At 48.3% G+C, this 26,605-nt stretch overlaps 1 protein-coding gene across 1 annotated transcript; it reads left to right on the forward strand.

The window, feature by feature from the left end:
• Positions 1-829: 829 nt before the first annotated feature.
• SDC1 (syndecan 1) lies at positions 830-25,052 on the forward strand. The gene is made up of 5 exons (XM_058802571.1): positions 830-1,137; positions 22,243-22,324; positions 23,367-23,860; positions 24,039-24,168; positions 24,689-25,052. The coding sequence occupies exons 1-5, from the start codon at positions 1,081-1,083 to the stop codon at positions 24,853-24,855; spliced, it is 930 nt and encodes a 309-aa protein (XP_058658554.1). The 5' UTR covers positions 830-1,080; the 3' UTR covers positions 24,856-25,052.
• The last annotated feature ends 1,553 nt before the right edge of the window (positions 25,053-26,605 follow it).

Consider the following 26,605-nt stretch of genomic DNA (forward strand, 5'->3'; position numbering starts at 1 on the left):
ACCCCGTGGAAGGGTGATACAATTCGTCCTGCGGTGTGTTTTTGCTGGATGGTTGTTGCCTCATTTTTGCCATCCTCGGTGGGACGTGCGAAGACCAAGCCGCAGCAGCACTGAAGTCGCTTTTAACTCCAGAAAAAAAAGGGCGAGTTGCAGGAGGGCGCTTCTTTCAAAGCGGTATTTTATGCCGCAAACCTCTCGCAGCATTTTACGCTGCCAGAAATCCCGTTCCGAGCAGCAGAAAAACGTGTGCACGAAGGCACGGGCAGAGGCTATGGGGCCGGCCCCGGGGACCCGCCAGCAGGAGGGAAGACACCTCTCTTCCCCAAACACGAATTTTCTCGGGGAGAAGCCCCCGCTGGAGGTGACCGGCAGCCAGGAAGGTTGCCCTGGGTGTGGGGCCATCGGGGAGCGCTCCCGCCCCTCTCTCCGGAGCGGCGCCGGGGGGAGACAGCCGAGCGCCGCCGGGCTTTTCCCACAGTGAAACGGGAAGGGAGGGCTTGTAACAGTATCATTATTATTATTATTATTTTGAATTATTATTTTTAGCGAGAAGGAAGGAAGCTCGGCGGGAGCAATGCCTCTGCCAGAGAGGAAATCTGGGAATGCAGGGGAAGGGAAGCGGCGGCTGCCGGGGGAGCGGCCGGGGAGCGGGGCAGCGCGGCCGGGGAGGGGGCACCGGCGCAGGTAGCGCGGCAGCAAGCGGGGGCGGGCGGCGGGCAGGGCGTGCCGGCCGGGCCGGGCCGGGCTGGGCTGGGCTGGGGAGCCGGGCTGAGCCGAGGGGAGGGGAGCGGAGGCGGGGCCGGCCGGGGGGTGGCCGTAAGGTGAAGGTTGTTGCAGTGGATTCATTAAAAGACAGAGTTCAACTCCTCGCCGTCGCAGAGCGCTGCTGGGAGGCTGGTTCGGCTGCGTGCGAAGGGGGAAAAGGAGGGAAATAAAACAAAACAAAAAAAAGAAACGAGAAAAGGGAGCAAACCCGCAGCTACTTAAAACAATTCTAAGAGGAGCGGAGCAAGAGCGGCGTTGGAGACGGCGGGAAGCAGGGGCAGGCTGCGCGCTCCCGAGGCCCGGCGAGGAGGAAGGATGATAAACGTGGTGCTCCTGTGGCTGGTGGCCCTTTGCTTCCAGGCTGCTGTCCCGGTGAGCCGAGGGAGCGGGGCGGGCGCGGCGCACGTGGGGCGGCGGGGCCCGGGTGCGGAGCGGGGCCGGGTGCGGGGCCAGGGCGGCGGGGCAGGGTGGGCCGGGCCGGGCCGAGCTGGGGGGACCGCCCGGCTCCCCGCTTCGACGGGCTCCCGCAGGGGATCGCAGCGGTGCCCAGCCGTGCCGGGGCGGAGGGCTGCGGTGGCCTTTGTGCTGGCGGCGGGCCCCAGCACGGCTGCCCCGGCAGCCTTAATTCAAACCAGACCCGCCGCGGCGGCTCCCGACCTGCCGGCAGCTCCGCCCCGGGGCGCCGCGGGGCGGGCGGGCGGCGCTGCCCGCATCCCCCCGGCCGCGGGACCCCTCGGTGCCCCCGGGAGGGCCGGGGCGGGGGGGGGGGGGGGTTCGGATGCTGCCGCCGCCCCTCCGGCGTGTCGCGCCCCGGCGGCGGTGAGCGGCGGGTCCGGGGAGCGCTGGCATGTGGCCCTTTGTGGTTCGGCTGTGGCCAAGTCACGGGGGGCTCCTGGAGCTGGGGCGCTCCTGCTGTGCCCCGGCGCAGCTCCGGGGAGCGCGGGTCGGTGGCTCCCCGCCGCCTTTGTGCCCGAGAGCCCCGGCCCAGGGCAGGGTAGCCCGGACTCTGCTTTCTGCCGCTGAAGCAAAGGTGCCGGTGTTGCCCGGCTGGGCGCACGGCCGCGCCGGTGCCGGCGCTCCCCGGGGCGCGGTGACCCCGCGGCAGCGAGGCCCGTCCCGGCTGCCGTGTCCCGGAGCAGCTCTCGGGGCAGCCCGCAGCCGTGGGGCGCCCTGCTCCCGCAGCAGCAGCAGCCGCCAGGTGTCATCCGCGGACAGGGCATGGCTCTGCTCCTGCTGCTGCTCCCGCCCCGCCTGCGAGAGCTTTTCCGCGGAAACCCAGCCCCGTGAAGTGCTGTGCTCGCTGCTTCAGGTCTGTGCTCGCAGCCTGGGCGGTGTCGAGCCCCGTGTGCGGTCGGAGGGTGCGGGGCAGGAGATCTTGTGGCCGCGCCTCGAGGGCCACAAAGCCCCAGTCCCGTCCCTTTCTTCTGAGATGTGGGACATGCTTCTTTGCTTCCCATGCTTCCCACCTTTGCTTCCCAGACCAGAGTGTGCCCCGGTTGTGAAGTCTTTCCCTTTGGATGAGTTAGGAGAAAAAAGTGGAGCATGAGATAGTTTGAGCAGGCATGGCCATCAAAGTAAAACTAGTGGGGTTTCTTCTTTCTGAAATAATTGATTTAAAACTTGCTTAGGGGTAAACTGCAGCACCCGTCGGATAAGGAGTGGCAGAACAAAGTGCACTGTGGGATCTGAGCTGCTCAAAATGCCTCTGGTTTTGCTGTACCATTGTGTCTGTGAACTTTGCCTGTAGTTCTGAGCGTGGACCCTCCTGGCCCACATGGCAGTGAGTCGTTATGAGATGGCTAAAAATTACAAACATGTGAGTGTAGGCAGCACTGTTCCATGGAAGGAAGGCTCTGCTCTCAACTTCTGAGTAAGCTTCTGCTTAATGAAGTGGGGAAACTGCAGTTAATTTGCAGCCTCTCTACTCTATTTGGATAAAATTCCCCTGTGATAAATATTCCTTACTAGAAATGAGAAGGACATGAAGTAAATGCTTGTCTGGAGTTCTCCTGTGCCTGTGAGATGCTCAGGCCTGGCTGGCCTTTCAAGGGGTTTCAAGGGTGAGCACATGGAGGAGCAGAGGTCCTGGGGCTCTCCAGGGTGACTCAGCACTGAGGCTGTTTCCCTTCTGGTGATCACATGGCTTTTTCCCCCATGTCAGAATGTCAGTGACAGGGACTAATCTGCCTTTCCCACCCACTCAATGCAAAATAATTACTGTTTTGGATTGGGTGTCTGAAAACCTCTTGTGTTGAAGCAGAGTGGCCTTGCACAGTACTTTGAATCTGCCAGACTGCAGTACTGTGGGCATTGCCATGGTTGTGTTGGGTTCTTGGTCTGATTGTTGGGATGGATGCCACTGCTGCTGGCACATGGCTTGGCCCTTGGCTCTTGCTGTGTGACTTGGCTCATCTATGCATATTGTCATTGGAATAATAAACAGGAGCAAGAAACTAGCCAAACAATAGTTGTTTTCTTCCTGAGTACTCTTACCTGCAGGAATGACTGGGGAGGTTCCTGGTCTCCTTCAAGGTGGCACTTTATTGCTTAAAACACTCCTTATGAGAGTTATTGCGCTCTGTTATTATGATGGAGACATGGACTTCCTTGAAATGAGAAGGCTGATACATCTTACCACTTTAAGAGTTTAACCTTGTTATTCTCTAAAATAGAAACTTTTACAAGGTATAACACTGCCCAGAAGCCAACTGATCCTGCTGCAGGAGGGCAGTGGGCAATCCAGCCCCCATGGTGAGAGGAGGAGGGTTCTGATTGTTTTGTCTGGTGTAGGTACATGCTGGTGGTTGACAGAAGCTTACCCAGAGCAGGCCAAACCTTTTTCCAAGGGTGATGTCATATCTGAACATAAACTAGTTAGAAGAAATTGGGTAGTCCAGCTTGCTTGTTAAACATCCAGGCAATGGATAAGGAGGAAACACTTCTTTTCTACAGTATGCACAGAACAGTGTCACAGTATTCATCTAGCACTGTAAACAGAGCTTCTCCATTGACTTGCTGGTGGCCACCTTCCGGTGAAATAGTGACTGCTGTATCTGGTCAGCTCTGAGTGGAGCAGCAGCAAATGAGCTGGGGTTTGTATGGTATAAAGGGGCTCTAGTGCAGTTTTGTAATCTTTGTTTCAGGTTTCTCTCAGTTTCAAGTGGTGAGAAGAGCTAACGTTTTAATGGCAGCACTCTGAAATTTCTGGAAACAAACAATCCTCTCTAACAACCTGAGACAAGTTACAGCAAGTGCAAGAAATCTGTAAGCCTTCTAAAATTAAGTTAGTGCACAAACCTGAAATGTAGGGTGCTGTTTTAGCAGCAAAATCGGTCGATTTTAAGTATGTGTTTTGCATTGCCTGTACTCAGATGTCTCCAGGTGGCCTGTATACCAGCACTCTCTCCTAACCTTGTTTGAAGGGATTCCTGTGTCCAAGAACCATACTAATACCCGTGAGAGAGACATTCCACACTTGTTTCTGGCATCTGAGGAGCGAGGGTTTTAGGCCCTCCTTACAGGGAGGAGGGAGCTTCTTGGGAGAGAGAAGATAGGGCCTTTTCCTGAGTAGATGCTGCCAATTATAAAATTGCAGTGCTTGAGCGTTGCAGCGTTAGTGTTTTCATTCTAATAGCTTTGAGATAATAAAGAGTAGAAGACGTCTAATACAGCACTCTTTGACAGCTGAAGATTGATGGGCTTGCTATGTTCAAATGGCACTAGTCCCTCAGGACAGCGTTCAGCTGCTGCTGAAGCACCTAAATGTAGGTGTCTGTGTGTGCTGGGTGCTTAAGCCCTCATTAGAGTCAAGGCGATGTAATCAGTGGAGCCAAAGAGGGCGATTATCTGACCAGCCCCTGCACGTCTGCTCCAAGGTGAGTTGCTTTGTCAAGGCTTTATTGGCTAGATCTCAAGTTGCCTATGAGAGGAGCACAGCACCTTTACTCTGGTGCCTTTATCTAGAGCGATTTAGCTCAAAGTGATGGACTTTTTGTCTGTGGAAATTAATCGTAATTCTCTCCATAAACAAACAGACTGGACAGAACTAACAAAGCAGTGGGAAGCATCAGCTGCTGGCTAGAACAGCAGCTCCCTTCTGTTCTAGTGTAACTGTAGTTTTGCTCTGCTAAAGAATGTGGAAGAAATTAGGGATTATAGCTGGGTCCCATCTCAGCACTCTGAAGTGAGCAGAATATATATGAGCAGAAACATAAGTGGTTGTATTTGGGGGGGATGGTTGTGAGCTGTTGGGTAAGCATCAGAGCATTGTAATATTTAAAGACACAGTTTATTTGTGGATTAGATGAGAGGAGCTTTTGTTACTCTGTAGACTTTGATATAGGCAGTGAACTTAGAGTGGGGAAGTTGTTTTGACCAAGAGTGCAAGGACTTCTGATGTTTCTTATAGGCTCATTTCTGGGTTGAGAAGATATTCTTAAATGCAGAAGGCATGTGGTGCCTCCTTTGGAGTGCTGAGTGTCAGTTTTGCTAACAGGTCTCTAAGTTAGGGCTGACAAGTGTGCTTCACTTGAGCTGCTGCTCTACTGGCTACTGGTGTACCACAGCCATGAGCCTTATCTGGCCGGCCTAGAAACTTGGGACAGTGCCCTTTCTGCTGTGGGGATGCTCACGGAAAAGTTACTGCTCTGTGAAGCCTCACCTCAAGGTGAGATAACATTTGGACCTCCTACAAGCAACTCTTGTGGGGCAACATCTGCTAATGTGGTGGTTTCCCAAGTTCTCTGTTTCTCAAGCAGTGCTTGGCTGCAGTCGGCGTTCTGGGTCTTGTGGAACCGGCATGGGTCCAATGGAGTCTGTTAGCTTGGGCTCCTTGCCATGCTCCACTGTAATGTTTGTATCTTGCTGCTGAGACCAGTCTCACCAGTGAGGCTTGCTCTGCTGGATGGGAACCAGTGTGTTAGTGGGATTTGGATGGAGTTGGCAATAGAACTTCCCGTTGAGTCACTGGAGCTGTAGTAACAACTGAGTCATGGAGGTGTTGTAAGTCATGGCTTTCCCTGCTAGGCTTCTAGTTAGAAACTCCTTGGGGTATTTTCAGTTGAAGAACTCTTGCTGCTTTGCCTCTCTGTCTTGCTGCTCTGCTCTCTGGACTATCTTCTCCATAGCCCATGTTTTTGCATCATGGTTCTCCTTAATGTCCACTCATTTTATGTCTTGGTGTTCAGGCTTTTCTAATAACTGAAAGGTCTTCTGGATTGCTCTTGCAGAATGACTCCTGACTAAATCAAGGCTGCTGATATGACATAAGGAAACTGCCTGCCACCCAGCTTAAACTACTCATGGGTATCCTGCCATGCATGAAGGCTCTGTGTTGTCATACTCCACTGTGTAGCTTTTCTACACTGCCTGTGCAGTAATGTCAATGTCTTGATTGCCAGTCATAGAAGCAAAGGCTGACAGTCTTGATTTTTGGCTGTGGTCAGTCCCAGGTACACACTCCTGTCAGGCAACCTGCAGAGTACAGCCAGTTCACACAACGACTCCTCAGAGTGCACTGGCTCCATCACCTGAGCACACACAAACCATAGCTGGAGACTGGGGCTTGCTCTTTGTCTGCCTCTGCCATGTGATGAGGAGCTTGTTGCCTCTTTTAAATGTAAGGAAACTTGAACTCTGTTCCACTTGGAAGGAGAGTGTGCTGAATGCTTTCTGGGCGGCACTGCAGACCGTGATTGTCCTGTGCTGTACACAGGAAAGCTCTTGCTAATTAGTTCCTAATGCTGGTGGCTGTACACATCCTGGTCAGAGGCAGGCAGCAGCTTCAGTCCAGCCCCTTGCTCATACAGGGATTACTGGAGGAGCAGGCTGTAGATTGAAGCCAGAGGTGGGCAGGGGTGAGTGGAGCCAGTCTGCTTTCTAGAGAGCAAGTGGTGATTAATATAACGAGTTCCAGATGAGAGCTTTTGTGAAGCTCCATGTCATAGCAGTGGTGCTGCTGTGACTGTGCTGCTTGGAAGCCTTTGTGTATTCTCTGGGGATCAGAGCTGGCAGCTACAGTGCTGTAGGAAGAGACTACCTGGCTCTTTCCTGTCCCAGAACAGGATCCCATCCCATGTTGTCTTTTGCTATGCTTTGAGACCAGAAGAGAGGAGAAATACAAATATAGGTATATATTTATAGAGAGACACCTATGGCTGTCACATGCTACTTGTTATCCAGCTGACAGCAGAGTTTGGAGGCTGTGTGCCCTGGCCCTAGCATGGTGATCTGGGAGATTTGATACCTATGCTCTGCACAACACAGGAGATTAGAGCAATCTGTTGAACTGCCAAAACATCAGCCTCTGCTAAAAGCATCTGCAGAGAGGAGAGAACGTGTTATCCCATTGACCAGCTAATAGGGATCTTCTTTAGGGACAGAGTCCAGGCTTTCTTCAGTCAGAAGGCTGATGGGTAAAGCCCAAAGTAGAGGAACCACAAAGCTTGCCTGAATTCGTATCTAACACAGATGCTAATATGTGTGATATTCTTCACTCACTTGCTGTGAAAGTGAGTGAAGTGTGAACTTCACTCTGTTGCTTATGAAACTGTGACAGAGACTCACACCAGCAGATTTCATGGACAAATGAGATTTGTCCACCTCACTGGCTCTAGCAGCGTGTGAGTGGCACCTCCATGCAGTGGAAAGTGGTGGTGAGGCTTGCATCGAAACTTGCCCAACAGCCTGCAGCTAGACAGCTTTGACTTCTAAATCTCTTTCTGTCCTAACGGAGGAATCATCTAGATCGTGACTACTTTCCCATCAGTGAACAAAGCACGGAACAAAAGAGGCTGACTCTGGCATGTCTGGGCAGTGGCAAGGAGTGCTGTGCTATCGTGCTCTCACATCGACTGACTCATGGCCTGCAGAAGAAAGCTGCTGGCTTAATCCTGCAGCAGCACCGGCTCCCTCTGAAGTGTGTTTAACCTGCAGAAAGTTCCCCAGTCTGCATCTGTAGTTGCACTGAGCTGTGAAACACTGGTGAGCTTCTTTCTACACAAGCTGGAAGATGCGATTATGAATAATAAGATGTTATTACTCTGGTAGCTCAAGAGTGTTAAATGCTCAGTGTACCCTCCCCCCTACACCCAGCATGCAGCCAGAAGGGGTTAAAAAGATTCACCAAATGTTCCTACACTGGTGCTTGTAAGTAAATGTGGTGAGTTGACCCTGGCAGGGCACCAGGTGCCCACTGAAGCTGCTCTGTCACTGCCCTTCTCTGCTGGGCAGGGAGAGAAAATGCAACAAAAGACTTGTGGGTCAAGATAAGGACAGGGAGAGGTCCCTCACCAGTGACCATCACAGGCAAAATGGACTCGGCTTGGGGAAATGAATTTAGTTTATTACCAATCAACTCAGAGTAGGATAACGAGAAGTAAACCCACATCTTGAAAACACCTTGTCCCCCTTTTTCCCTGCCATTTTTTGGCTTAACTTTAATCCAGATTCTCCAGCTTTTCCCCCCAGGAGTTCAAGGGGGCGGGAAATGGGGGCTGTGATTAGTTCATCACACGTTGCCTCTGCTGCTCCTCCTCAGGGGGAGGACTCCTCGCAGTGTTCCCCTGCTCCAGGGTGGGGTCCCTTGCAAAGGGTTTGTCTCTACAAACTTCTCCAGTGTGAGTCCTTCCCATGGGCTGCAGGTCTAAATCACTGCTCCAGTCAGGATCCCTTCCATGGGGTGCAGTTCTTCAGGAACAGGCTGCTCCAGCTTGGGTTCCCCACAGGGTGACAGGTCCTGCCAGCAAACTTTGTCTGCTGTGGGCTTCTCTCTCAATGGGGGCTACAGGTCCTCCCAGGAGCTTCTTCCAGAATGGGCTTCTCATGGGGTCACAGCCTCCTTTGGGTGTCCCCCTGCTCTGTTGTGGGATCCTCCAAGGACTGCAGGTGGATCTCTGCTCCACTGTGGGCCTCCATGGGCTTCAGGAGCACAGCTGCACCAGGGGCTGCAGAGGAATTTCTGCTCTGGGGCCTGGAGCTCCTCCCGTCCCTCCTCCTTCACTGACCTTGGTTGCTACCCTCACATCTTCTCATTCCTCTCTTTTCTGGCTGCAATTACTCCTGTGTAATAACTTTTTCCCCTTCTTGACTGTGTTATCCCAGAGGCGCTGCTGCTGTCACTGATGGTCTCAGCCTTGGCCAGCAGTGGGTCTGTCCTGGCTGGCTGGCACTGGCTCTGTCAGGCATGCGGGAGTTTTTGTCTTGTAAGAGAAGCCGCTCCTTTAGTTCCCCTGCTACCAAAATCCTACCATGCAAACCCATACAGTAAAGCACGTTTGACACAAGGTGTCTTGTGGCCAACTTAAACACTAGAGCCACAATTGTGTAGGAAATCTCATTGTCTGGCCTATTCTGTAATGCACCCCCCTCAGCAGACTGCCTGCTGAGAACCTTCCTGTGCTTATTTGGGGGCATACTACTTGGCAAGGCTCAAAACTATGCCATAAATCATTCTAATAATATGATGGTATTGGTGGTGTTCTAGTGCCTGGGGATGTTCTGATATTATTTAATTTACTAGTATGATGTAGCCAGTGGGTCTCTGGCTGCAGGCCCAGAATATTATGAAGTTGAGAAAACTGCAGTATCCAGTAAAAGAAAGTGAAAGTTCACAATAGAGGATCACAACTCTTCTCTTGAAAACTGAACCTGTTTTGTATAATTCAGAGAGCTGAGCAAATACAGTTGTGTGAGAAGTCCTGTGTAATCCATCAGTTGAAGATTGTGAGGTGAATACTACACACCTGGGACAGCATTCAGTGTTGCTTTGATGGTGCTGGTACATGCCAGTGGTTCAGCCTGTGCTTTTAGACTTGGCCCATAACGTGGTCCTTCAGCATTTTGTGCTCTGCTTTATTCAGAGGGATAATATGCTGGCTAGAGTGGTTAGTCACAGAGTAGACCCAGACATTTATTCATATATAAGAAATATCTTCAACTTAGTGATGTTTGAACAGTGTCTTACAAGTCTGATCTGTTATGTCACATCTTGGCTATACTGATGGCACCTCTTGACAGAAACTGGTCTGAACTAGGGGACATGCTGTGCTAGTAACTTGGTAGTAAAGCATTCACCTTGCCTTGCAATATTAGCACTGTTTTATTGACTTGTCATGATGCCTGTCAATCTGTCAGCAGTGGCATTAGTGGTCTAATGGAACAGAAGTGGTTCTTGTCTCTTCACAGTATAGATGTGTAAAACACAGGGACGTCCAAATCACAGCTTGGAATCTTACAGTTGTCCATATGAGGCAGGAGAGCATCCCGAGTGCACAAACATGGTAACATCTACTAAACTCTAACCTGCCCACCTCATTTGGTGGCTGCTCTGAAAGAAGGCCATTGGTAAGACAGTGAACAAGCTGTACACCCAAAAATGACAGCAGGAGATGAGGCTTGAGATCAAAAGATATAAATTGAGATCAAAAGGAAGCTCTGATTTATCTCACCTTGCAACAGTCCCTCATTCAGGGCTCTGCTGTACAGATGTGGTGTGAAACAGTGTAACTGGGTGACTGGGTCAGAGTCAGTTTAATCCAGTAGGTGTTTGGTCAAGAAATGCTTAATGTCCATTAATTAGATTACTGGAGCAGTAGGTGACTGGAGCACCATTGCAGCAGCAGGGTTTTTTAAGACTGTTTCTGGTGGGAGGATTTCATTTGGTGCTTCATGACTGGAATGATACTTCAACACCCTCGTGACTCAGCATGGAAGTACACCAGTCAGCTCTCATAATCTCACTGAGGTGTTGCATAATTTAACTCTGAATGGGCAACTGCTGTCAGAACTTTGTAGCATGTGCAGGATTAGCAGTGCTTTTGTAAACCTGAGCACAGAGACCATTAGTGTCCTAGGAAGGAGTGCTGTGAGCTTGGTCTGTGCCATTTCATGTGGGTAGATCCCTGGCTGTGTGTGCTCCAGTGCTTGTGAGCATGAATCTCTCAGAGGGAATGCATGCAGTCTGAACTGTGTTCCACCTTAGAATAACTCAGTGGAATGTGGTCCAGCCTGTGCCCAAAGACCATCTGAGCTGCTACTGTTTGTTCCAAGGAGACCAGCAGCACCCACCACACTTGCATGGTGCTTTTCTTCAGGAGCTGCTATGGCTGTTGTGGAAGGAGGGGGTAATGGTGAAAGTGCCTCTTTGAGAAGACTCTTGGGATAGGGGAACAGGGTATTCCTGATCTGAGATGTGCCTCCTGCTTCAGGTGATGTTTCAGTCCTTGTGAATGGCTTAGTCATGGCAGTGTAACTGCATCTGTTACAGGGATGACTTCTGCATTCTAAACAACCTTGGCTTAGTCAACACAGATCCTGTGGATAAGACAATGTGTTAGCATGCCTCATAATGTAGAGAGACTTGATTTCATCAGATCTAAGCTGGCAATGGTGAGCCATAGAAACAAACATAAAAATAACACCAAGAATCATAGAATATACTGAATTGGAGCTCCACAAGGATCATTGAATCCACTGTGTGCTAGTGAAGACCTGCCAAGAGGCAGGAACTGCCTTCCATTGGGTCAAACCCAAATGTAAAGCTGCCTGCCTGGTCTGTGTGAGTCCAGCCACTGGCTGTCCATTGGGACTCATGAGTTCATTCCTAGCAGACTGGTGCTGGCTGCTGTGAGCCCTGCTGAGCAAGAACAGAGTCACTTAGAACTGGTTGGAGCTTAGCTGTGACCAAATCAGAAGGGTGCTGTGGAATGCCAACTCTTGCTTCATTTTGCTGCCCAAGTTTCGCTTCTCTAGCTCCCTTGCAAATAGTCAAGGTCTTCTGTACCAGACTGACAAGCAACAGCACCAAGCAGTCAGGTTTTGGGATGTCCCTGGTCCTGCCACCTGGTGTGCACATAGGAGAGAGAGATTGCATTGGTGCCTGTTCAAGCCAGGCGGCTCCTTCTGGGTGCTCCCAGTCCCCTGATCCATCAGCTCTTCAGTGGGGGCTGTGGTTAAAAGGGCTGGTGGTGATGCTGCAACTGAGAAGTTGGGTTTTAGATTTATATTGAAATGCAGCAATCCAAGGGAAAACATGTCTGGGATGCATGTATGGAAAATACAGATTGTTAGTTGTCCTGGCTTAGGTCCTGTCACCCCAGGACAGTAGCAAAAACTAATTTCACAAGCCTTCACTGTGCATCCCTCTGAAGAAAATGAGGAATTTTCACAAAAGCAATCAAAGAGGCTTTGTCTTGGGTTGTTGAGGCTTGGGATGTTGTCATGATCAAAGGAGCTGATGTAAGTTGTGTAAGTTAGACTGTGAGCAGATCAGCTGGGAAGATAAAGCAGAGTTTGATAGCAGCAGGCCTTGCAGCTGGCAGGTGTTTCTGTCACTGAGGTGTGAGCAAACAGAAGGTAACTTTTGTTGTCCTGTCCATATCCGGTTGCTGCAGAATGCATCCTCTTATAAAACATTATCTGGGCAGTTCCACTGTAACTCTGTCACTAATTGGAACAGCTGGTCAGCTTGTTTGTTGTTGTAAGGCCAAGCATTTGTAAGTTTAAGAAGTCTTACTTAAGTTTACCAATGGCTTTAGCTGAGACCTTTGGTACTACTGGGTTGCAAGTTCATTTTTCTGCTGAGGTTTAAACAACATCCTACCTGCTGGGAGCCTCAAGTCCTGCCCTAAGTACAAGCTTTTTGGTTTGGTACACTAGGGATTTTTATCTGAAACTTGGATTTCACTAATTTAATGTAGCACTGCAAGCAATTTGCTCAAATTAGAAACTTGTACATATCAGCAGTAGACTGAAAATGTTTCTGTGATCCTTCAAGAAATCTTAGAGCTTGGTTTCCTGGCTTCTTGGCATATCTCACATTAGGTAATTGCTGGACTTCAGGGTGGAGAAGAAGGAAACTCTTGAAATAAGAACCTGAGTCTTTTCCTATACTTGTGTCTGGACACTGAAGGCTGTTGCATTTTCTCTTGTCTGACAATTGTTCCTGGCTGCGTGTTGGCTTCTCTTGTTCAGGTGAAGCAGAAGTGTCTTTCCCCCTCAGAATACCATGTAGCATTGTGATGAGGTGGTTTTTGACTTCTGGGACCACATCTGCTCAGGTCAGAGCACTTGTGCAGCTGTAGCACAGCTTGTGGTAGTTTGCTGATCACATTAAAGCTGCCATGGAGCTCATTTGAAATGGGTGATGGTTCCACCAACCAAATTGCACAGCATTTGTCTCCAGGAAACAGGCTTCCCTAGGTGCTCTGGTGCTGCTGAGAGGCATCAGTGATGCACAGGGTGCCACCACTCTAATCTGAGGACTTGAGATGGCACAGACCACATCTTGCTTTGCTATAGCCACACCTCTGATTTCTGAGCTGGGACTTCCTGAGCTGACTGGCTGAAGATGACAACAGCAAGCTGTGCTCCCGTGGGACCAAAATCCCTGAGCTGCCTCTGCCACGTCCCCACACTGATGTGCTGCAGGCTTGTGCTCTGTCCTGCAGCCACGGCCTGGCCAGGAGGAGCGTGAGGGGCTGGATCCCTCATGCAGGGCTGAGCCCCCGGGTGTGGGGCCAGGCCAGGCCCCTCATGCAGGGCTGGATCCCTCATGCAGGGCCAGGTCCTCCCCCGGGCTGTGGGGCCGGATCCCTCATGCAGGGCCAGGTCCCTCATGCAGGGCTGTGCCCCCGGGTGTGGGGACAGATCCCTTATGCAGGGCTGAGCCCCTGGGTGTGGGGCCGGATCCCTCATGCAGGGCCGAGCCCCCGGGTGTGGGTCCGGGCCAGGCCTCTCATGCAGGGCTGAGCCCCTCGGTGTCCTGGCACGTGGCCTACAGCCCCTCACTGAGCATTTGGAGCACACAGGGCTGCTGGGACAAGCCAGTCCCAAAAGGAACAAATGGGGGCACTCACCACGTGCAGCTCTTGCCTCAAACCCAGCCCCGGGCTCCTTTCAGCAGCCTCAGGGCTGTGATGCCAATGGCTGCTTCGCTGGGAGCTGGGTGGTTTCTGAGGTGTGTGGAGAAAGGAGCCTGGCTTCCCCAGCCCACACTGCTGCCAAGGAGCAGCCAGGCAGTCCGAAGCCCACTGTTGCACTTGTCAGGAACTCTGGTTCTGCAGCGAGTTTAACTGCAGTGACAGTCCTCAGTGCTGAACAGGGTGAGTGCTGTCAAGAGATGGGGCAAAGAAAAGAATTTGCCTCCACCACAGGTCAGCTGGTTGGGCATAATTGGCAAAGAATGCTGAAGACATAATCTGTGTGTTTATATGTGCAGGAGGCAGCACTGCAAAGTCCAGTCTCTTATTTGAAGTGGCTGTGGCTGCTGCCTTGTGTGAGGTGAGTTGCTCTTTCTCACCTGAACTCCACAGCAGGGGCTGCATGTGTGCAGGAGGAAGAGGCAGCAGGTGTTTAGATCCTGTCACTTCTAGTTTCTTCTGCTGGCAAGAGGGTTGCATTTATATCTGTGCTGTAGTTACCAGTACGTGTGGGTAATGTGTGGGTTTGGGCTGCTGGAGTCCTCTGCTGGACAGGTTTCCATTTCATAAAGATTTTCTGCTTGCCAGCATGCTCCTCTCTTTAGCCTTACTTTGACAGGTTTCAGGAATGGGCAGCCCATGTCTAGCCTCTGCTGAAACCAAGCAATTCCTGGTCTGTTCCTTTCTAAACAAGCAGATGAAGTGGCTTTTGCTGTAAGAGTGACTCTTCCCTGCTGGTTTTGCTACACTAGGAAGTAGGAAGTGCTGAGACTTTCAATCAGAGGGTTTTAAGACAATCTAGGTTTGCCTAGTCTTGACTTAGGCAGCTCAGTGCTCATCTCCCAAGCCAGTTTAAGTAGATTGAAACTAATTTCCCAGGATGGATGGCCTCAGTGAGCTGCACCTACTTTGCACAACCCTTTGAGCTTATGTATTGGCTGTGGCTTTCTTTTGCTAGCTCAAGAAACAAATGCCTGAACTATCAAGTATGTTAAAGAGCTGCAGGGAAGGATCTTTAAAGAAAAGTGGTTTATAACATAAAACTGAACTGGCTGCTTCTCATGAGATTAGCTGCAGGGAAATGAGCTTTCTCATTAGACTGCATCTTCAAAGCACTGGCTGCCCTGAATGTGGGAGACAAAAGGGACCCCAGTTTTGGCCATATTGTGACAGCCTGTCTGTGATACAGAGTTAAGCTGTGTGCCTATTGTGGCCACGTCTGTGCATGTGTTCTGTGGTGAAATTCAGTCTTTCGCCTGGGCTGCATTGCTTGACTGGAAGGAGCAGATTGGTGTGGGTGAAAGCAGTGTGTGTAGTAACTTCCTTGTCTGATACATAGTCCAGGTGAAAAAGCAGGAGCACAGGCTGTAACTCACTTCTCTATTGCTGAGGGACTGAGCAGGCTTCTGGTGGGGCTGGCTGAGAGGGACTTGAGAGGCAGGTGAGCTCTTCTGTATCAGAGCTGGCACGGTGCTCTATGCACTGCTGGCACAGAGGGCTCCCATGCACAGCTGCTGTGCTGTCCCTGCTGCCATGGGCATGGCCATGAGCTTCCCCTGCTGAGGAATCCATAGCCCTCTGGGACTGCAGCTACTCCAGCTTTGCTCAGCCCTCTGTGATGAAGGATGTTCAGTGTACTCTTTGTCCAGGAATAAATGGCAAGTGCACTGGGCCTCCTGTAAAGTTCAGGTGGCTCAGGATGAAAACAGAACTGCTCTGGTTTGAGCAGCATACCTGTGTAGCCTTTGCTACTGTGTATTCCTGCTCCCAGGACTGGGAGAACTCAGAAGCGCTGCTGTCAGACCTTGGAACAAACATGATCCATGAGCAGACACTGCAGAACCCTCCCTACAGCCCTGTCCCTGCTCATTTTTGTATGAACCTGTGTGGCCCTCTGAGTCAGGTTCTGATTTGTGTATTGCCTGCAGTCTGGTGATGTGCATTTCCATAATGCATGGCGGGCTGGGGAATGAGTGTCAGCATCCCAGAGTGCAGGCTGTGAGCCTGTGTGAATGCTTAAGCAGCCCTGGCTGCCACGCTCTGCCCTGTGCCAACACAAACACTTGTGCATTCACGCACTGAGTAGGATTGGGAAACTGGTCCTGCTGGAAAATTCTTTGCATGATATTTTATCCTCTTCTTACTTTTTTTTTTTGGTTTGGATTTGTTGGTGGTTTTTTTTGGGGGGGGGAAGGGGTGAGGTTTGGTTTTGTGTTTTTTTTTTTCTTTGCTTTTTCTTTTTCGTTTTGTTTAGTTTAACAAGAGCAGTTCCCTGATCTGGTTCACCATGAAAGGGCACAAACAGACGTGCAGGGGATGGTCCAGGAAGCATGAAGTGACATGCTCTTGTGGGAGGTGGGAGTTAAAAGGGCCCTGCTGTGCAGTGTGAAACTTAACCTGGTGGCGACAGGCTGGTTCATTTTTGCTCTTGGCATGTTGATTACTGTGTTTCTGCCCTACTTAATTAAAAAAGTTGCCCTGTCACTCTAAGGAGAAAATGTAAAGCTGATTGGGCAATAGTGTGGAGCCTCTGGAAGCATTGGGACACTGGCTGCTCTGCCTGTGGAGCAGCTGGATGCTCTTCCTTGGCCACTGCATCTTGTGCAGGGGATCAGGGTATGCTCCTACAGCTGGAAGAAAAGGAGGATCACAGCCTAGTGAACAGTGGGCACTCTACAGTCTGGTTTTTTTCTCCCCATGGTGGAATAGATCCTAAGAACTCTCATCATGTTTTGAGCAGCTACTGGAAGGTGTTTTGCTGCCTTTGAGAGCTGAGTGCCAAGAGGAAACTACTGTGTGATCAGGGAGTTCAAACACACTCCCTCAAAGATAGTTCCTCTCTCATGTCACCCGGCAAAAATAGAAGAGGACGCCAGTAAGAATGCAATTGACCAAGATTTTCCATATTTCTTTACACTAATAATGGTCTGATAGACAAGCAGCCGGATTAACTGGCTTGCTTACCTCTTTCTGCTAAAATGGTGCTTGCCTTGCTGAGCAAAAGAGCCCCCTTTGCTTTCCACTTGCTTCTCTTTGGAAGGAGCACCCTCTGAGCCACTCTCCAGCCTTGCTGCAGGTGGCACAGATTGATGGATGGAAGGATGGGGATGCTGAAGCTTGTTGATACACATCAAAAGGTTGTTGAGGGCTCAGGAGAACACCACCATCTGAAACAGGGAGAGCACTAGGAAGTGAGAAGTGCTAGTGACTTGGTTTGTAGAATCATGGAAAGGTTTGGGTTGGAAGGGACCATGAAGTTCCAACACTCCTGTTGTCACAGCAGTCCTTGATTGGAACAGTAGCCAGGGATAAGATACTGCTTAAATCTAGGCTGTCCAGCTTTTGAACTGTGTGTGGGGTGGCTGGTAGCTGTCTTTGGCCTGTGCTGTTAGTCTGCATCTTTGGCTACTCTAGGAAGAGAGAAATACTTCATTAACCTACGCAATCACCAGGAGCACCAGGGTTTATTTTGAGCAGTGGCGTAGCAGGAGAAACAACTGCAAGAGAATTTAGGTGAGGTGGTGCCACACTGCTGCTGAGTTCTGGTGTAACAGGCTTGCGTGCAAGCTTCACTCTTGACTTGCCATATAAAAGCATCAGCTCTTTTTCTGCTATTCCAGAATTTATGACTGACTATTAAAGGTCTGAATGGCCAACTTAATTCCAGAGCCTGTATGTCTCTAAAAGAAGGGGGATAGGTGAGGATGCTGCTGGTGGGTTTTATATAGTTGGTTGTGGGGTTTTTTGGTTGTTGGCTGGTTTTCTTCTTAATTTTTTTTCCACCTTAACCATTGAAGCTGTCTTCTGACCATGAACATCTGGGATAGGAATTAATTGTGCATGGGCTATTAACTGCAGAATATCAAGGTTTAACAAAGCTAAAGTTTCCTTCAGCAGGTGGTTTTGTCTTCCCCCCACACTAATACCAATATTACATTGAGGTTAGAAGCTCTTTGTGCTGCTCTGCCTCACATAGCATTTCTGCTCTTCAGTGTATAGGAAAAAGTGAAAGACAAACCTTTCTGTTTGAGTTTATTTAAGAATTAATTGTTCAAATCCTTTGAAAGTATTCTTCTAGATGCTCTATTGTAGCCAATTTACAGGGCAAATGTTTGTCTTGCTCTTGTATATCTCTTAAACAAGAGCAGACTATTGGTTTTCCTTCCCATGCAGTTGCAATTCTCTCACAGGATGGTTAGGAAGCTGTTTGAGGTGGGAGAGCTCACTACAGTTCATTCTTTTTCAGCTGAGTAAGAAGGATTTATTAGGGGAAATAAAATTGCAAATTTAACAGCTTTATTCAGATAATGGAGGATTTCAAGTGTTTTTGATACTGCAGATCACTAACTGGATTAAGAAGAGTTGGATACAAATCATCCTTAATCTAGTTAAGGGCTTGTAGCAGCTTGTGGCAAAGCCAGTGGTTTTGCTTACCTCAAAGAGCAATTTGAGAAAAGCTCTTTCCTTTTGCATGTATCAAATTAAATAAATGTGGTTCTCAGTTGGGGCAGGGTTAGATCAACTAATCAACTACAAATCTCCCCCTCATCATGAGAGGGCTTCAGATCTCTACTGTAGCAGGAGGGAGCTCTGTAGCAGCTGATGGGATAAGCCCAGAAGAACCCATGCTTTGAGACTCTGACCAAGATGAAGACTGAAGAATAGCTAAAAATGATAGTTTAAAAAAGAAAAAAATTCTGGACTATGTCAGCCTTCTGGATCCAATAATATTGCTAATGAGTTGTGAAAGCCTGGCCCATTGTTGATTAAACTGAAGATGCCACTAAGCAGCTTTCTGGTTGTCCCAGCAGAACTGAATAACTATTGTTCTGCAACAATGCAGCGCTCAGCAAGAGCAGAAGCTAACAGTCACCCCAGGGTTTCCCCTAAACAGGCTGCTTTGATCTTGTGGAAGAGGGTCTTCCACTGGTTAATGAGAACTGGTTAAAGCATATCAAAAATACTGTTAAAAATTTTAGCCCTCACATGCAACTGAATTCAGTGGCAGCAAATCAAAAGGACTGGACAAGTATTTCCAACCACTTGTCTGAACTGCTAACAAAACCATACAAGCTTGTAAAATGGTAAAAAGCAACATGATGTACGTGCTCGATAAGAATGTAAAGATTTTTTGACTAGACTACATGAGGTACCATCAGAGATCCACTCTCTGAAAGGTAAAGTAAGCTTGTTTTAAGCTGGAATTATTTTCAGCTCTTTTGTATGATAGCATAACCCAGTGTTCTGTGCCCCTAATCCTCTTAGCTAATCAAAACCTTTCCCATTGGTGTAAGTCAGCTTCAATAAAAGGTCATTGAAAAACCTTGACCATGAGGTGTTTGTTCTTTGAACAGCACAGTCTGTCTTCCTGATGCAAACCCAGATTAGTTCAGTCCCTTCCAATGCTGTCCTGAGTCAGTGTTTTCTAACCTTGCTGTGTCTGAAATCCTTCAGCAGCAGATCATCATAGAAGCATGGCCTTTCTGCAGTACTTGTGTTTTGTGGGGAGGTTACCATCTTAAAAGCTCACTGAAGCTGTAATTTATGGAGCAAGAAATGTAGTCCTTATATAACCATACAGTTACATAAATTGGGCAAATGTTCCTTAATGCTCGTGTGTCATGAAATTGGATGATGTCACAAAATTATACCACTTTGTGGATATTCTGACTGCTATCCACATGTGCATAATCCTGTACTTCCCTTGAGTATTTGGGCCAAAGAAAGTCCCCCTACAGATCCTAAGCCTCAAGCTGCCTGGTTAAAGGAAGGTGCCACAATGCCCAGAGGAGCAGCTGGGACAAGGGGACAAGACCCTTGGGGACATGTAATTTCACTAAGTTCTCATATAAATCTGTGGAAAGCAGGCTTTACTGATCCTGATTCATGTTTTCTGTTATTCTTACGTGCAGCAGCCAGCCTCAGGGGTTGGTGGGTCGTGTTTGGAGAATGGGTGCTGAGCAGCTGCTGGACAGCTCTGCCCTGCAACACCCTTGGGTGTCCCTTGGTTTAGACTGAGCTGCCCTGGGCTTCTCTCCCCTGAGGAGGACCTCACTATCCCTGCTCTGATACAGGAATCAAACTAGGATTCAAATTGGTACATTACAAAGGCTGTGGAGAAGCAGAGCTTGCAGCAGCCTGGGAAGAGGCTCAGAGCTCAGGTGTGAGGGGAGGTGTTAAGGGTAGGCTGGCTGGACACATTCCTTAAGAGCAAAGGAAATGTGACGCAACTGAACAAGCCACACCTATTAAACCCCTCAAGGCAAAGGGGTGCAGGGTCCATAGTCAAGATCTAGAGTTGCCATTTTATTTCTTGGCTGTCTGTGATCCTTTCAGGAGGATTGTTGAGGTCTGCAGGCGATCAGTCTGTCCAGGTGTTGTTAGAAATCTCTGTGAGCTACCCTGAATATTCAGATTTGAGGGTGAAGGCAGCCTTGATCCTAGCTGAATGTGTATGGTGATACAATCTTAAACTGTATTGGCAGTGCCTTACTTCAATAAAAAGCTGGAGAGTTTGCTTTCTAGCGGCTTCCAGGAAGTTTTCCCACTGGGAGGAGAATGCAACCCCCACCTTTAGCAGCACATTCCCCTTTTGCACTCAGCCAGGCTGAGTGAAAGAACAAAGGGTTGTGCTTGCCATTGCTGGTGTGAGAAGTGAGAGAGAAAAATGGTCTCCAACCCCCCATCAACAAAAGCAGTGCCATTTCTAAGGCCTCACTTATCTTCTGAAGGTACTGGGAAGGGCACATGAGGGAGCTGAGTTGGGCAGCCTGGCAGTTCTTTCTTTATTCTTTATGCACCAGCAGTTCGTACTCTTTAATATTTGAAGTGAAGTGAGATCAGCCTGTGTGAGTCACCACCCTTGGACACAAGAAGGAAAATACATGGGAAGTACTTATCTGACCTACTTTCTGTGGAAGGGTGCAAAAGCTCAGTGCAAACAAGCAGGGACAAATCTAAAAGTCAAAATTACCTCATGACTTGCCGTTAAGCAAGAGATCGAAGGGCAATTCACTCTAGAAATATGCTTGCAGAAGCTTAAGGAATAGTGCTTTGGGGATTTATTTTCAGTAGGGAAGAAAAGAGCTAAAAAAATTGATGGCACCGTGGTTACTTGTCTTCAGAGAGGTAGAATCTAATGGGCTAGTTAACCACCTTGGAAACTAGTTCTGTGGAAATGTGGGGAATGGATAACATATTAAGGATGGAAGAGAAAGCTGTATAAACCTGGTATCTTAAGAATAACAAGGAGATAGGACCAATAAACACATCCATTGTGGGTAATAAAGTGAAAACTACAGAGCTGGATTGTTTTGACAGTACATAATGGTGCTGGCTAACTTCTCCCTGGGATGAGGATGAATGTCATATTCATTTTAAAGTGACATTGTGTTAATGCAAGCTAGAGAGATACAGTGGGCCTGGTGGCAAGAATATATGTCCTTTTTTTACATAATAAAATGAGACTCTGCGCTTCTTGGGATCATAGGGATCCCACAGCTTGGATGAGTCAATGTTACATCTAAACTTGCAGATGGCAGTGCTGGAAAGATGTGACAAAAGTGACTTGAGGATGAGATAGAAGTCAAAATTTGTGGAAATGGGGAATGTAGTTGGGTGTCAAAAAGATGAAATTTGGAAGAAGTGACTTAGAGGGTTTTGGTTTGAAATCTGAGAAGGAAAGATGGCTGGTTAGGTAATGGTAGCCCTGCAGAAATAAACCTGAGGCTCGTCATGAGCTGAGAGTCAGGCATGTTGTAGTGATAGGAACAGTAAGTGTGTACAGCACAGGCCAATGAGATGCATGAAATAATCATTCTGTAATTAGTAAACTAGTAAACACTGAAAGAGTGTTGTCTTCTTTGGAGATCCTGAATAGCTTTGAGTGTTGAATGCTCTGACAAACAAGTGCCATAGAACAGGGGTTTGGCCTCTTGTTTCAGCAACTGAATTTCAGTGCTGGGTAGTGCACTCCTTGGAGTGTAACTGGAGAAAGCTCAGGGCTTATTCTCCAACAGTGAAGGTTGGCTTCTATCTCTGGACTTATTTTGAGTGCCCACACATAGTAAAAAGGGACTTGGATTCTCCTTCTAGCTAGCTCAGACCAAAGCTAGGTCCTTTGGTTTCAGATATGTGAACAGTATTTGAGTCATAAAGGGAAAGAAGACAAACTATTTTGCCTTCCCTTCTGCTCCTTAGGATTAATGCAGTGATTTGCAGATGGAGTGAGTTGGTAGATAGGGAAGGCACAGTCAGCACCTGGAACAGGCTGGTGGGCATTGCCTGCTCCCAGGATGCAACACTGAATGGATTCCTTGCTTTCTTCTTTCCCAAAGCAACTGCAGCCTGGAAGCAGTGCAGAGAAAGGAGACAGCAAGACTGACCTTTCCAATACCAGAGCTACTCTTTTGGGGAGGGGAGCTGGAGTGAGGGAAGAAGAAAAAATGCAGTCTGAACAAAAAAATTTTGTGTGACCTCTAGGAACCCCTAGAAGACTGCGCAAGCAACCTGATCACTTCAATCTCATCACTGACACATGTTTTTGCTCTTCTCTTTAAAGCAAACTACAAATCTGAACCTTCCCCCTGAAGACCTTGATTCATCTGGGGATGAGGAAGATGCGTTCTCAGGTTCAGGTGCAGGTGAGTTATTAGCACTTGTGCTGGTAGTGCTTGATCCTTCTAGAATGTGGCACTTGAGATTTCAGTAAGCACCTAAGGGAACGGGGAAGAGAGGAATCCACACACAGACACACACACACACCCCAGAATATGAGAGCTGGGAACAGAGAAAGGGCCTAACCTATTAGTCTTGTATTCCTTGAGATTCTAAAAATTAGTAGAAAATGAGCTGTAGGAGACTTGAGAGGGAGCAGAAGCAGAGGTAGACTCCTTGTGACTGCTAATGTGACATGTGTGAAGAATGTTATGAAACTGGAGTGATTCTTCACACATGGGGAAGAGAGATCATAACAAAGCCCTTTATGAGCAGGTAGGAGATAATGTTTGAAGGTGTGTAAACCCTAGCCTACCAACATGTATCAAGTACAAACTTTATCTGTCAGATGTGCATGTTCCCATGGGCCATAGGTTTTTATAAGTGATAAGGGGGATTTAGGGTAGGGGGGAAAGTCTACAAAAATGATTGTTAAACTGCACGAGAGAGACCCTTGGTGTTCAGTACTGAAGTTGAGGGGATGCTAGTGAGAAAAGAGTAGGCTATTGAAAGCTGAAGCATGCTATGCTTCTGCTTCCTTCCAGCCACAAGTTTGTATTTTAGATTATACTCTGCAGAAATCAAGACTCTGAAATCAGTTCCAAATGCAGTTGAGATTGAAGGTGTGACTGCTCTAAATCAAATAAAAGTGTTTATGGAAAAAGACTCAGATATCTACCCTGAGGAGCCAATGTACTGAAAGCAGATTTCCCTTGTGAACCTCACCACAAACAGGCACTTTTGCCCTGGGGAGAAGCAGATGACTAACAAAGTATTGCTGAGTACCACATTGGTCTGTCCCTTCCTTATTCCACTGAAAAGGATGAAGAATTACAAACTGAACTTTGGTTATTATGAAAATTGACTATGAAGGTTAAGCATCCTCCTTAGACCAGTGTCCTGAAGATACTATTAATAGGCCTCTAAACTGGCCAAGGATAATATTTTTTTTGGTTGCTTGTTTTGCAGGTCCCCTGACTGATCAGTCTCGCACCTGGAAAATCCCAGGAGAATCAACTAATTCCTCAATAGTGGCAGCACCAGTGGATTTCAGTGAACAGCCATTTCATGGGATTGAGAGCAGAACTGAAAAGGAAGCAATATCTCCTTCTGCAACCAGTAATCCAGTGACAGAGAAACCAGTTGTAGCTGTGAGGGACGAATTATCCATCCTGGGCTCACCTGATGGGAAACCAACAAGCCATGTAGTCACAACAACAGTGAGAAGTCCCACTGCTCACTTTCCTTCTGTGGTTCATGTGACTCCTTCAGAAGCCCCTGCTGTGGTCCATGAGCTTGAGCCTCAAATCCCCAGCTCTGATGTACCAGACACCAAGGATGTCCCTGAGCCCCACTCTACTGTCCATGGCGAGGGCGAGGTGGCTGCCACCGCCGCGGCCACAGCTCCGGGGGATGTCGCTCCTACACATGAGGAGGTTTCTGAAGTTGGCTCTGGAGACCCGGTGAGGACTAACAGTTCTGACACCCTTTGCAGGGAGATGTAGTCTTTAGTAGCATGTACTAAGTTGGTTTGGTGGGAATGGGTGTTAATTAGTCAAAACCAGTGATTGGTTTAATGGGTTATGTTGGTGGACAGACATGATGAGAAACATGAATAACCTGCCCTGTATGTCCCAACAGGGAGACTTCATCTTGACTAAAGACGAGGAATTTCTCCCCACCCAGAACTCAGAAGTACTGGCTGACTCTGAAAGGAATGCCAAAGCAGCAGGAGCCTCAGGGATTATGGACAGAAAAGAAGTTCTTGGAGGTACCAAATATTTTGGGTTTCTAGTTGGTAAAAGCAGATTCCTGGAGTCTCCTGGCAGCAGAAGCTGTGGTTGTGCAAATACATCTCTGAGCAAGGATGCCAACCTTTTACATTAGACCTCTGAAGTGAGGGTGATGATTCTGTGATGTCAAAACCCTAACAGGGGCAAGTATTAGTCTGCTAATAGCAGCTAGCAGTGGCTGCTTTATCTGCTACTTTGTTTAAACCTCTTCCTTCACCCTTCTGAAAAGTTACAGTAAAATTTCTCTGTTGCTGCCTCAGTCAAATTACCAGGGTTAAGCGCCATAGCCTTGTGTGCTGTGCAGCATGGCCCAGTGGGAGATCCATGTCCCTAGGACTGGCTGCTGTATTTGGGCAGGTGCTTGGTTTGGGAGGGGATAGAAGGGCACATTAAGTCATTAGGCCAGGGACGGGTAGGGAACAATCTGGAACTTAAAATCATAGTAGCACTATCTGGTATGGCATCTAGAGTAATCTGTGTCTTTTTCTCCCCTTCCAGGTGTTATTGCTGGAGGACTTGTAGGCTTGGTGTTTGCAGTGTTTCTAGTTGCATTTATGCTGTACAGAATGAAGAAAAAAGATGAAGGCAGCTATTCACTGGATGAACCAAAACAGTCTAATGGAGGATACCAAAAACCACACAAACAAGAGGAATTCTATGCATAAACACTGATCTTCAGGACACTTCTTATTCCATCTTTCTTGGACTCTTCTCTCCCTGCACGTGGACCTCTTAGTGTGCTTTGCATTAAACTTAAGCCATATGATCATTGGGTTATTTGCCCTTACCACTTTGCCATTGGAAATTTTTAAACTACAAAGTAGATCTGGATTCATTGAACATTCCCTGCTTTCTTGCACAACTTGGGTTATTATTTTTTTTTTTTTTTTTTTTTTTTTTTTTAAACAGAATTGGAACTGCAAGTTCCTAAACTCACCTTGGTTTATCTAAAGACTGCTGGGACAGGCGGTGGGGAGAAGATAAGGGAGCACTGTATGTATAAAACTCTTGATATTTAGGGAAAGGGCTAGCAAGAATAACCAATTACCAGTGCTCACATTCTGTATAGCAGGGGTCCTTCCTATTTAACTCATAGATGTGTTTTGAGTGTAACAAGTGGCTGTGCTGGGCAGACATTTGGTACACTGCTGTCCTCTAGCTCTTTCTGACAGCTGTATTTGGAGCACTTAATGCCTATGAAACATCAAGCTGAACTTGATCTCTGCCAAAAGGAGGTGTGAGGGGCAGGGTAAACAATTGACTGTCACGTGGTTTAAAATAACTTATGTTTTGGAAGCATTATCCCATACTCAGAGCCAGCTCCTAAGCAGCTGGTACGTACACTAGCAAAAAACAAACCCCAAGAACCCCAAAACTAAGCAGAGAGCTAATTTTGCCAATAGTGTTGGGCTGTCCCACTACCCTCTCTCTCTCTCTCTCAAGGCTTAGGTAAGAAGTAGATTTTTCCAAGCAGTCTCATCTCAGACATTCCCTTTCCTTGGTGCTGAGTGGAGGGTGGCTGTCCTGCTGTCTGATCTCACCCCGGGCAGTCGCAGGTGACCAGGGCTGTGTTGTAGCCGGTCACTGCGGCTCTCGGAACGCGCTCTGCCCTCTGTGCCACAGGGTGCCGTGGCACACAGGGCTGGGAGGTGGGAAGCAGCACCTCATGGCTGCAGCTAAGGAGTAGAGAAAGCATCTGAAATGAGCCTGGGGAAGGCTGAGTGTAGGTGGCCTTAAACAGATGCAACAGTTGGTGTGCTTGACTCTCGCTACTCCGGAGCAGCTCCTTGGGAGCTGTTCCTGCACTTTGGAGAGAAGCCCCTCCAGGGATGTCAGTCTAGTAAGGGCAGAAAAGCACCCCCTGAGCACAGTTTGGATGCCTGAAGCTGTGTGTGGTCAGTGTGCTGTTAGATGTCAGCCACTGGGGCCTCGCTGGTGGTCTGGAGTCCTCCGGAGCATCTCAAACCGTGTGAACACAAGTGTGGTGTTTCTGTACAAGCCTTACTTCTGCTCTGCCTTTGGGTAGCTTCTTGCCACTTCAGTTCCTTGTCACTCAGTGCAGAAGGTATGGGGTGGGTGGAGGAGTGTTTACAACTGATGTAAATATTTGTACTGTCGAGCCAGAGGGAATGATCAGAGTACATTGGACAATATTGCAACAGTTGGTCCAAATGTTGCACGTTAACAAACTTAAAAACCTGTGTAATTTAAATGAAGTATAAAACATCCTGAGCTGCCATGCAGCTAAAATTGGTGCCTTTGCTGCAAACACAAGAAAAAAACCCCAAAATGGTTCCAAACTCTTCTTTATGCACATGGAAAACTTGTGCATATGTGTAGCTGGCTGGTTTTTTAAGTAAAACTGCAACAACCATTATGTTTTTTTGTTAGGGTTGTTCTGTTTTCAGTTGTTTT

Source organism: Ammospiza caudacuta, chromosome 3 (genome assembly GCF_027887145.1).
Source record: "Ammospiza caudacuta isolate bAmmCau1 chromosome 3, bAmmCau1.pri, whole genome shotgun sequence".
Lineage (NCBI taxonomy): Eukaryota > Metazoa > Chordata > Aves > Passeriformes > Passerellidae > Ammospiza > Ammospiza caudacuta.

Excerpts from the sequence above, each read along its gene's own strand:
- SDC1 (XM_058802571.1), top strand. The coding sequence starts at position 1,081 with ATGATAAACGTGGTGCTCCTGTGGCTGGTGGCCCTTTGCTTCCAGGCT. Across the intron at positions 22,325-23,366 it reads GTTCTCAGGTTCAGGTGCAG|GTCCCCTGACTGATCAGTCT; the intron begins GTGAGTTATTAG and ends CTTGTTTTGCAG. Across the intron at positions 24,169-24,688 it reads CAGAAAAGAAGTTCTTGGAG|GTGTTATTGCTGGAGGACTT; the intron begins GTACCAAATATT and ends CTCCCCTTCCAG.